The 12282-nt window shown below is 35.1% G+C and overlaps 1 protein-coding gene and 1 long non-coding RNA gene across 3 annotated transcripts; one reads left to right on the top strand and one right to left on the bottom strand.

The window, feature by feature from the left end:
* The first annotated feature begins 398 nt into the window (after window positions 1-398).
* LOC111392017 lies at window positions 399-2425 on the top strand. Its single transcript, XR_002702201.1, has 2 exons — window positions 399-865; window positions 1994-2425. It is a non-coding gene; the product is annotated as an uncharacterized LOC111392017 (long non-coding RNA).
* A 3303-nt stretch (window positions 2426-5728) lies between these two features.
* LOC111392008 (probable polyamine transporter At1g31830) lies at window positions 5729-11745 on the bottom strand. Of its 2 annotated transcripts, none has more exons than XM_023017297.1 (2): window positions 11467-11745; window positions 5729-7388 (listed from the first exon to the last, which is right to left on the bottom strand). In XM_023017297.1, exons 1-2 carry the CDS (start codon window positions 11653-11655, stop codon window positions 5934-5936), a joined length of 1644 nt encoding a protein of 547 aa, XP_022873065.1. In that variant the 5' UTR covers window positions 11656-11745; the 3' UTR covers window positions 5729-5933. The 2 variants fall into 2 exon arrangements, with proteins under 2 accessions (XP_022873065.1, XP_022873066.1); XM_023017298.1 differs by lacking the exon at window positions 11467-11745 and adding an exon at window positions 8165-8503.
* Window positions 11746-12282: the final 537 nt, after the last annotated feature.

The following is a 12282-nucleotide window of genomic DNA, read 5'->3' as shown; positions in this document are numbered from 1 at the left end:
CAACTGCATTTAGTGTCTTATGACGTCTTGTTTTGGCACCACTTCGTAGAGTATTTTTGTGATCTCAAAAGTAATTAACCAATCATCAAATTTGAAATTATAATCAGAATCATATGATGCATACCATTGTAAAAATTAGTAATAATCATATCATGATTAACACAAGATTGTGGCATGGGAAATAAATTTCAGCTATTGCATATATACGTTGCAAACATCCATTCGAGTAGTGGAAATTCTACTACACACCTACCTTTTAATAAATATTTAGACTATTCAATTCAACTTTTCTTTTAACCATAAATACTATTTTTTGTAAAGTAAAAATAGAAATATGAAAAGTTGACAAAAATCAAACAGGCTATCATTTACGTTTCTAATACTCCACCAAACGCGCCCTTAAATTTGGGGCCGCCAAACACGCCTTAGTCTGACTAAAATAACTGGCCAATCCTTAAAATGGTGTTATTTCCTTTGGCAATCAGATTCATCCGCCATGAATCTCTCTTCCAGCCCACTAAGAAAAAGAACGCAAAACCTACACAATGAATTGATCATTCACAGATCTCCCGCAGAAGCCTATTCCATGCCATTCCCATTTTCCATTAATTAAGTCCTTACCGCTAGTATAAAATCCCTTGTCGGAGGCATATCACCAACACCACCACCCGACCACAATCCACTTTTTTCTGAAAAATTTCTACCATGAATGCTGATAAAAGCATTTCATCTTTCGGCTCCGTATGGGTGCAGCAAAATGTCGGAAGGACTCCTGGTGCAGTGGCCCAAAATCGACATTTGTCCATGGGGTCCATCAAAACACAGCTAGCAGGCGATTCACACAAATACGCCCACTTTTGCACATGTAGTGGATTATAGTGATTCAATTATAGTGATTCTACAGTCATATTTGTGTGGACAGTTTAACAAATACGCCCCCTTTTGCACATGTAGTGGATGCATCTATATTTCCTTTCAATTCTGAGTGAATGTGTCTTGCCAGCCGGAATTATCAAGTTTTAAACAACCTCAAACTTTTTCTGCAAACTGCATTTGACCATCGTGGTTTTTCTGGCCTTCTGTTTGGTGGTGTATTAACACCTTATATTAATCGGCTTTCGATATAACTTTGATTGCATATGATGTGATGCATATTGGCTGGAAATTAGTTACACACAAATGGGATGCCACAAAAACCAGTCCCAATGGTGTGATGGAGTCAAGAATTTTTTTTGGGCCGGGGGGTGGGGGGGGGGGGGCACAAAATTGGGCTGGTTCTTTGTAATGCATATTGCAATTTGAAAATTTGTTATATGATGAGTTCAGAATGATGAGTTGAAGATGATTGTTGAATTATTTGAATTGTGGTATATTATGGCCTTATGTGTGGGGGGGGGGGGGGGGGGGGGGGGGGGGGCACAAAATTGGGCTGGTTCTTTGTAATGCATATTGCAATTTGAAAATTTGTTATATGATGAGTTCAGAATGATGAGTTGAAGATGATTGTTGAATTATTTGAATTGTGGTATATTATGGCCTTATAAAAGCTGAAGGTAAATGAAGTATATTAAATTTGTTGAGAATTTGAGCTGGTAAACATCTAAGGGAAAACCATCTTTTCTACTGTGATCCCGTTGTATGTGATGAGTCTAAATTATTATAGGCTTGTTCCATATTCCTGTAATGAGACATTTAATTCTCTTAGTGGATGGTTTGTCGACTAGTAATTTTTATATTTTTATATATCCAAATGTAAGGTGAAATTTTGGTCCGAATACAGAAATGTTGGTTTGAAAACTATTATTTCCATAAATGGTTTTGGCTCTTAAAGTTACAGTCATTTCTTCTATTATGTCATCTTCCATCTCCAGCGTCGATACTTCAATGCCTGATACTGAATTTACTTTTGACAAATTAGTAGCCAGAAGTTGTGAACCACTGATGTTATCTGTCCGAACCTGAATTTGTTCTGCATTACTCAATCTTGCTGTAGAGTCTGTGGATTGCAAGATATCAATCAAGTTGATGCGTAATGCATATGCTGTGACACGTGGATCGCTATGCTTCAACTCCAAGTAGAATTGCAGGAAGTGTCATTCATTATTCGGAGTGGCGACATATCCACATCTGCAAAATACTCAATCTTGATACATGAACGTCGCATATCGACCTTGAGCTCATTCGCTATCATGTCGACAAGACCAAAGTACTTGGAACCAAAAGGAACTAGGAGACCAAAAGTATTTGCGCCATTCACTACAAATACATTAACCGCATCCATTCTTGTGCAAAGGAAAAATAAATGACTCTGGATAAGTCTAAGTTCTGTAGATAGGAACCTGTACACAGTTTTGATGAAAAATGGTTTCAGACGCAGCCTCAAAATCATATTGTGAGAGGATCATTACCAAACATTTATTCCAAATGGACTTCTGTTTTGCATACAGACATATGAAACAAATGTTGACATAAGTTTGAATTATCTAGAGATTAGTATATGTGATGAATATATTAACATATTATTTTCTCATGGAAGCATTTTCAAGTCAGTGTATATGTTTAATTGTGGAAACTTTATCCCCTTTTCATTGTTCACATATTCATCATATCACATTTCCACACTGAAATTTAAACACGGTAACAGATGGATATTCACGACATCACCGGTATGAAACCTACATTCAAAATTCACAAGAGCAAAAAACACACACATATTGCTCCACAAGCGATGAGACATCGGGCGTCGAATTACGAATGGGTAGGATTATCAAAACACAAATATAAAGAAAATCCAGTACATGATATATCTGTCCGAAACTCATATTTTAGATGGCGACATTTACCTTCAAATTTCTGATTTTTTAATCTGGAATTTGCTTCCGCCAGGATCCGGGATGTAGAGGAAAATGTATGCTTTCCGTGACACGTGAAATTAGGATGGAATTGAAAACTTGTCAGAAAATGTGATAATAATACACGTTAAATTAGGATGACATTCAAACGGATTAGTTACAAATGGCTAAATGGGTTATTTTTTGTAGGAAGTACTTACAGGCATGAAATATATACCATCCAGTACTTTTAGATTTTATAATTGTTGTATAGTAGATTATAAAATATTTTAATAGAATGATGCATATGTAAAATTTTCGCATTCGAGTAGGTTAGAATCTGCAAATACAATCGCAAATGCACGTTTGCAAGATAGAGAGAAAAATAAAAACAATGGCTTGTCTAATTTTTGTCAACTATGATGCAGTATACTTTAAAGTCACATTGCATAATCAAATTAAATATATATATAGAGGAAATTTCATTGAGTGTCAAAATTTGACTGTACCTTATCAAAAATGTCACATTTTAAATTTTCTATCAAGAATGTCAATTTAAGACATTTTTGACCCTCTAAATTATTTGAATACCTTATATGTTAATTTTCAAGCAGGGGCTTGCAAATTATGAATTTGTATAACAGACCTTCGTCTCCAATTATCCAAATCTGCTGGAGACCAATTTTTTATTTTTTTTCTTTTCTTTTACTTGCCGGCGCCTGTGGAAGAGGCCTCCGCTGTCCAGCTCGGCTGCTAATGCAATTCAACAGTGGCCCAATCACAGAAATCAGATCGACAACAATTTTTTTTTTCTTTTTATTGTCGGCGCCTATGGCAAAGGCTGCTACTGCAGTTCAGCAGTGGCGCTCAACAGCGGCTGCGAGCACCACTGTCTCTGTGGCAGACACGGCGCTCACTACTGCGCTCCTTGTCGGCGACGGCAACAGTTGTCGTCGCCTAAACCGCATGTAATGCGTTTTTTTCTATTTTTTGGACCCAAAATTTATATTCTTTTGAAAATCAGATTTTTAAAATTTAAAATCAAATATCTTCAATTGCTAGCATTAAATGCCCCTAAAAATGGGACATAAAAGGTAAGTTGAATATTTCTCACAAAAAAAGTGACATTTTTTTATAAAATTAGGTGTATATGCAAATTTTTTGTGCATTATCAAAAAAAGTGACATTTTTTATAATTCCCCTCAAATATATGACAAACACAATGCAATTGAAAAACTTCACATCAAAATTCGGAAGGAGTTGGTTAATCAATTTTTTTTTTTAATGACATTAATGTTACATTACATTACATTAGCATTACCAAAAGTATCTTCGCAACAAAATTCTCTAAGCACGCTCACTAAAACATTGAAAACACTGTGTATTGGGTGGAAATTTAATGGCCTTAAATGCAATGATTGTATATGCAAGATTCAAATTTTATCAATAAATAGTATTGAGATTGTTACGAAGTGTACCTCAACCGATAGGTTTGTAACTCGGTTGAAGACGTGTGCATAAATTCCGTCGAATGCACACTTTCTTATATATGGATAACGACGGCTCTACTCTAGCTATGAACATTATCATATCTTCACGCACTGCTTCTGGATTATGAATCCAATTTGCAAGAACTGCTCCAAAATGGCTAGTATACTGTATACATAACAGTTGCCGTCTCGGAAAGAAATGCTCAGAATACATCGACGACATGACCAGGAAACCACATAATGGTTGCCTTCTCCGAAAGTAACGTCATGCATAGTTTTTCAATTTTGAGATATCATACATGTGGTGCTGCGGATGGAGATGAAGCTAACAGTTAAAACTTCACTGAATTATTTGCTACTTGTTGCTTGATCATACCGGAAGCGAATTTGTTGCAGTGACTAGTTGATGGGGGGAAAAAAGGAGGTGGTTGCTCCTATTAGTCTATTTGCACTTTTTGATGTTCCAGGTATGAATCTGATATTTTTCATTTTGAGTGATATTCTTTACCAGCAGGATAGTTTAGCAAACGTATTAAATCTTTCCATTACCTGACAATTTAAAGTTGCTGAATAATCATATCCCTGAATGGAAACTTCAATCCAAGTAGTTTCTGTATATCCCTAATTCTACCTCTTCAAACTCATGAAAATGACCTACAAAGGACCCTGCTCATGTTCTTTGACTTTGCCCATCTTGACATCACCTTCTATAAGCAAGTCTGTAAGAATGGATAAGAGGATTTAACCTTTTCCTCATAGGAGGCTCGAACCCAATTAAAGTAGACTGCGAAGGCTTCACTCCAGGGGCAAATGGAGAGCCCAAACGATGCCCCCGTGCCAAATTTTTTTCAGGGTAAAATAAATAAATAAGTAAAATAAAATAAAATTTTATATATCTGCCCAGTAGAAAATATTTTTATCCCCCTGAATCCGCCAATGCTCACTTAACAAAGAACATTATTTGTTAAAAGCTAATTTATAAAGATCAAATAAAAAATAGATTTTAAGATTAGTATCTCATCTTAAAGGTCAACTTTGTTAAGAGGACTTAACTCGTTTCGACCTTAGATGGATTGAATTATTATTAAGAATTGTACAAATATATAATTGATACTTTCATCTTTATTGACTGAGGGATTTCCTTGTTAAAGACAATCTAACAACATGGGCTACCAGATATGTCCTTATCAGATTTTACCACCATTCTTGTGAATTTTCGTCCCTGTTTGATACAATTCTGCAAAACATATATTTTTTTTTTCAAAGAAGGGCTGCCAATTATAGAGGTTGACTTATTGATGCATTACTACGTGCAACATGGAAGCTTGAAAAGGCCATCCATGACAATTTGTGGAACAAATGTTCCATCCTGATCTGATCCAAGTCTACATTGTTAGCTAAAAAGCGAAGTTCAAACATCTTCAATCGATTGCTCCAAATACCATTCAAATATCTATTTCTCATAAATGAAAAAGCATACAAGGAGGAGGAGGAGGAGGGGGGCACAACAGCTAAAAATTGAAAAGAAACTTTGCATCCGCGATCAACTTTCACCACCAACGCGATTTTCTTTGCACCACAGAAGATCAACTTGCTCGCATATGAAATTTTATCAGTCAATTAAGGAATCGTTCTCACGAGTAGCAGCATGCATATCGGGAAGATCAGAACTTGTGGAGAATCTAAGCCATTTCTTCTTCTCAATATGCTTGAGACATGGTTGCATTACAAGTCCAATTGCAACAGCAACTAGACTTACAATCAAGACTTTGAGCGATGAGAAGAACAAGACTACACAAATTAACATGGTTGGAGGAATGCACATTAGAATGGCCCCAATTGTTCCAACTGGTATCTTGTAAGGCCGAGGGGAGGTAGGGGCTATAATTCTTAGCCGCACAAACGCTATAAATTCCAATATCATTCCAAAGCAATACAAGAAATTCTCTGCAGCTACTATCTCTTGAAAGCTCAGCCATGAAAGCAAAACCACACCAGAAGCTGAGAAGAGTATCCCAACAAGAGGAGTACCATAACGAGACCTTTTGGCAAAGAACTCGGGAAGCATCCCTCGTTCAGCCATCCCGAGTAGCTGAAAAGAATCGCTGCTCATCTCTGCCACAAACATACCGATATTCGACATTGCCGCAGCTCCCTGAATCCACCATCTCAACCATACTCCGCCCACAATTTTTGCGACGTCCGAGAAATAACCTTCAGTCCATAAATTCTGTTGCAGTGGAATAGCACCAGTACCAGTCAGTAAAGGGAAGAAATACCCAAGAACAACTAGAATCAATGCATAAAACAGAGCTTTTGGCAGAGTTTTGTTTGGATTTTCTACTTCTCCTGCAAGTGTACTTATAGAGTCCCAATAATTCAGATTCCAAAATAGAGTATTCAGATATAAATTCCAGTTCACATTGTGAACATCCGCCACTAACCATCTTTTAGGCTGTAGTTTTGGAATCGAAATGAATCCCATAACCACAAAAGGAAGTATCGAGAAAATCCCAAGCAGAATAGCTATCCATCCCACTATGGTCAAACCCCTATAGTTCATGTAAGTTAGGGCTATCGTCAAGGCCAACACCGTTAGTATCTTTGGAAGACCGCCACCTAACGCAGGTATCCCCGATTTCAGATAATCTAATAACATGACAGGGTAAAGGGCATTGTCGATAACCCCACTTAGCCATTTCACCCAACCTTGCTGAAAACCCCAATAGGGTCCTAAAGCTGACGAAACCCACACTACATACCCACCATTTTCGGGAAACATAGTGCCCATCTCTGCAGTTATTAAAGCTTCTGGTATACTCCATATGAATGGGAATACTAAAAACCCAACAAGAGCTAGTAGAGGTCCAGCAGCGTTCACGGTATCTTCAACACCAAATGGTCCTCCCGATACCTCATAAAATATGAGGAAAACCAGAGGTAAAAGTGAGATTTTTTTACCGCGATTTACCCTGGGAGAAGGAACTTCATTAATACCTATATACTCAGCACCATTATACTCCCCCATCGCAATAGAAGTTTGAGTACTCCCTGTTTCCCTAAATTTCTGCATTCATTGTCAAAATATCAATATAGCAAAATTGTATTCTTCTCACTAATGGAAATTTAGGTGTATCTATTAGACAGTTGCAATGTTACTGTAAAGAATTATAACCTGCTGTAAATAAGAAGATTGTGAAATTTACTCAAACCTCATAGTTGTAACGTAATTTTTCAATATCGAATTATGCAAAGGAAAAAAGCTATATTTTTTATCATATTTCTACACTATTAACAGCAAATACATCTTAAAAGACATAAATTAAATCAGTAAGAACAACATTAATCTTCTGCAGAATAAAACACAATCTTTATTAAAAATAAAAAAACTATTATTTATAAAATTACTCTTTAAAAAACTACTATAAATCTAACTTAAATACTTATAAATCAAATCAATTGAAGAAAAAAAATCAATCTTCACAGTAATAAGAAATGAATTCCATTTAAATTTCATGCATCATATATCAGTCTATGGGAAGGGAGCTAGAATTTAACAGACAGATCTATATATAAACTAACAATACATTTTTCATACTATGAAATGGGCTCGTCGAAAAAATCGTAAAAATTGAAAAAAAAAAAAAAACAAAAAAAAGACACCAGAAATTGCAAAACATGAATTGAAGGAATTTTAGTTCATTAACTGAACATTCTAGTCAAACACAAAATAGTCAAAATATGCTAAAAATCTTTGCCTAACATATCAGCCGGACCCGTTATCGAGATCTAAAAGTAAAACCACGGCAGAAAATTTTAAGCAGAATTCATAGAGAGAGAGACCATAAACTGAAAGTAGAAGAAATCATTTGAGTCATTGTAGAACTGAAATTAGAAGTAAGCCCCAAGCATTTGCAGGTATGAATACATGCATCAATGTTGCGTAAGGGATAAGATCCATTTTTGTTTGTTTCAGCCTTTCATGGCTCGAGGATTCATGGGGGAACAGTGGCAAATTTCTTTCGTGAGTGCTTCCACGCAAGAAAATCACTAAGGTACAAAGGAGAGGTAGAAATACGGTCACCAAACGTTTAAAAACATGTCATTTTGGTCACTGAGTTTTTGTAACTTTGATAGTAGTTTGAAGTTATATATTAGTTTTAGTTAAGTCACTATCAACTTGTTTAATATCTGTGAATCTTATGAAATACGTGATAATAAGAGAGTGAGTAGTAAATTAAATATCATATGAAATATATAGATAAAAAATATGTTTGATTAGTTTAACTTATAATTTAAGTTTTGCCAAACACGGTACTAGTTAATTCAACATTAGGACATATTTTGGGAATACTACAACTTGTTTTGTAAATAAACAATCGACTTGTGAATGTTCACATAAGTTAGAGTCTGAAAATTTTGATGATAATCAACATGTTTAGATAAGAGAAGTTTCGATAGGACAATCTCATAAGCAAATGTGATAGGATTGTATATTCAAATCACGACATCTCAAATCTCAAGACACTTAAAATGTGAAACATTGACGACGTGCACCCATTTTGCTTCTCTCTTACCATCTCGGACGTCTATGTGTCCTAAATTTATATAACCATCTGATTAAAGCTTTTCTCATTAAAATGGTGATTATCAAACTAAAATTGTAGAAGTGACATGTTTTGATTAATGACATCTCACGCAGATCATATTTACATAAGGCTTCAAATAAAATAAAATAAAAATCTAATTCTTAATGAATATGTAACAAGATACCATGTCTTCTAAACAAAATTCAATAACTAAAATGATAATTTTTGAAAGTATGATGACTATCAAAGTATTTAACCTACACAGCCCAAAGGCCCATAAGCGTAATTTATAGCCTATATGCCTTCTCGGCCTGAATGGGCCATAAGATTAGCCCAGTTGGAGAGATTCCAATATAAACACAGTGATTTTAACATATAAAAATACGATATCAAGATAAAATTTCGAGACAAAAATTCCAATCAATAGATATTTGCTATATTCAATATCTCAAAAACCCTTTATGCCATTCTTTTCTCGATTCTCACCATCCTAAGTAACTCAAAATTAATGATACCCAACCTATATCCATCCGAATTATTCCCTATAATTCACAGAATCCATACAACGCAGCACCTGTATGGTGCATTTTCTATCAAATAAATTTTTTTATTGTAGAATATCTCATATCCATCCACCGCCCAATCCATTCCTAATCCACCGTCAACTCCACCCACCAACACCAACAGAACTAAGGACCATAATATTATTTTTTATTGAAGACGTAGAATTTTATATTAAAAAGCACGTGAAATGAATAATTCTTTGTGGTATTAAGTCAGGCTTGTCAGCCAGAACTTGTAAAATGAGTGGTCACATGCTCACTTTTACGGACCCCATCAAATTAATTACTACCGAAAATAGTTTGCACGCCCAAACTTTTTAAACACATTATTACTAGAGAATTAGTGAAAGTCATATAAGCGTGAAAAGATATCAACTTTAGTAATGATTCTTGGCCCAAACATCAATATATGTAATTAATTAATATATATTTGTACATTTCTATCCAATTTGACATACATCTTTTAGTTCGACTCTTTAATTCTAAGAATATTGATTTTAAAATCGAGTTATAATCTCTCATCGTCATCTATTGATCAACTTGTAAGTAAATAGTTAACATGATTCTAGTGCCAATACATAATCCCTAGACGTGTGAGGTAAACTAAGCTTAGACTTCTTAACTTTCTACGTGGGGCTCATCGACCGAAAAAATGATTTTGGTCTCCTCTACATTTAAATCTATGAATCTGCATCCCAAATCAATCATATTATTGTTAAAAATTGCACGGCTTTTAGTTGAATTGGAGAACAAATGTTAAGTAATATGACAATTTCGTCCTCCAACTTCAAGACACATGAAAAGGGCATTGTTTGGAAGATATTTTTTAAAAATCAAATTTCTCTAAGACGATTTTCAATCACATATCTTAAGGGAGGAAAAAAAATCTCTACAAACTAAAATGTTTTATCATCCATATTTAAGGCTCGGGTCAAGTGAGAGCCCAGATTCCATACAAAAACCACACATTTATAAAATAAAATATTTTGCATGTAAGTCTAAATTTTATTTTTTATTTTTTAATAACACATTCTCCTAAAGTACTATTCAAAACTATATATTTGTACAAGTCTGTCCAGCTCGTTAAAGTTTATTATTCATTTACAATCAACAATTCACAAGTCAAATTTGTACACTGAAAACCTTCTATACTTTTGTATATCAATAATGTCCACACTCTTAAGTGCTGTCTGCTTTAATCAAAACAATGCTTTTACTCAAGAATTTTCTAATTATATTTTATGCCACGGCCGTTGTTTAAACAATTGGTTCTCTTTCAAAAAGGAAACTAAATATTTCACCTTTAACCAACAATGTGCTGGAAATAATCATGAAGTAGGAAATCAACATAATGAAATAGCAAAAGCATGTAAAATAAATTCGAGTCGAGTCCACAACGATATCTAATTCTGCATAAGATAACCTAAAACATAGTCGAGCCAGTTTAAAGACCGTATAATATTTATATAAACCATAATTTAAATAATTACATAATTAAACATTTAATTTTATTTTAAATTTTGGATCGTTAGATACTAGAGGTCCGACTAACACAAGTTAAAGGCATTTGTTGTCTTGACATCTTATCGCGGACTTACACTAGGACCCTCGAGGCATAATTGGATAGCAAAGTAAATACACTAGATTTTTGGGGCAATTATGCAATGAATTTCGTTGTCATTTAGATTGATCTAATCGTCTAAAAAAATAGACTCTAGATTAATTAAGTAAAATTGTATAAACCATATATAATTCATCCATCCCTTCGGGTATATATGAAAATTGGAACGATACGAATAAAATTAGCTTGACCCCTAGGCAAGAATATCACGCACAAATCCAGAAATGGTACTATACACCCCCACCCTACCCTTTACCCTACCAGGATAACTAAAGCTTTGTACATACCCCACCCCACCCCACCCCACCCCACTCTCCAACAGGATAAATAAAACAGTAAAACTTACACGTTATGAATCTACAAATTAATTACCTGCGTTTGTGGGGAATTCTGTGAACTCCGTATTGAATCATCTGCTGCAACTGGTCCAGGAACGCCTTGTGCTGTTGCATTACCATTGGGTGCAGGCTTTTCTGCTAATTTTTGGGTACTTGAACTTTCTATGGAGTTTTGTATTTCAGAAACTGGTGAACCATTTGTTTCTGGCTTTGATGGCACCATTTTGGAAAGAAATAAGGCGCAGAGCTTGAAATGACAGTGCTAGAAAGAAAGGAAAAGTATATTTATATGGGGAAAGGGTTGGTGAAACGTACTATTCAACATATGGGATTTTTATTTGTTGAGGTGGGATTTTATTTGTGAAGGTGGTGGGTTTTGTTTGACTCCAGAGTGTGTTTGCTCAAGTCCTTTTCAAATATAGGGTTTGTTTGATGTAAATAAGTTAAAATATATTTAAGGCGCAAAGCTTGAAATCAGTGCTAGAAAGATAAAGGAAAGTATATTTATATGGGGAAAGGGTCGTGAAAACAATTATTCTATATTTACATCATTTTTTACATTGTGTCACATGGCACCATACTATTGAACAGTTTTAAAAAGTGCACAATTTTTTCACCAATCAAATCTTACCGACTTTGGGTGATGTCAAAGATGATGTACACTTTTGGTGCACAAATGACCTTTCCCTTGGATTTAAAAAAAAAAAAAGGCTGAACCCCAACTTTGAGGGTTCTCACCGCCTGGCCCCTAGAGCTTTGTGAGGGAGATAAATCGCGGGATGTGCTCCAACAGGACAGGGAACAAGAGCTGCCTGTACACTGCGCCTACAAGGAGTCCAATTCCATGTTT

This window comes from Olea europaea, unplaced genomic scaffold (assembly GCF_002742605.1).
Source record: "Olea europaea var. sylvestris unplaced genomic scaffold, O_europaea_v1 scaffold87, whole genome shotgun sequence".
In the NCBI taxonomy this organism is placed as follows: Eukaryota; Viridiplantae; Streptophyta; class Magnoliopsida; order Lamiales; family Oleaceae; genus Olea; species Olea europaea.
The sequence above is the reverse complement of the archived record's forward strand: the minus strand, read 5'-3'. Positions and strand labels throughout refer to the sequence as shown.

What these genes read in the sequence shown, in the direction of transcription:
- LOC111392008 (XM_023017297.1), bottom strand. Translation starts at nt 11,655, where the DNA reads ATGGTGCCATCAAAGCCAGAAACAAATGGTTCACCAGTTTCTGAAATA. An exon ending in AGAATTCCCCACAAACGCAG is followed by an intron (nt 7,389 to 11,466) that starts GTAATTAATTTG and finishes CAATGAATGCAG; the next exon opens with AAATTTAGGGAAACAGGGAG.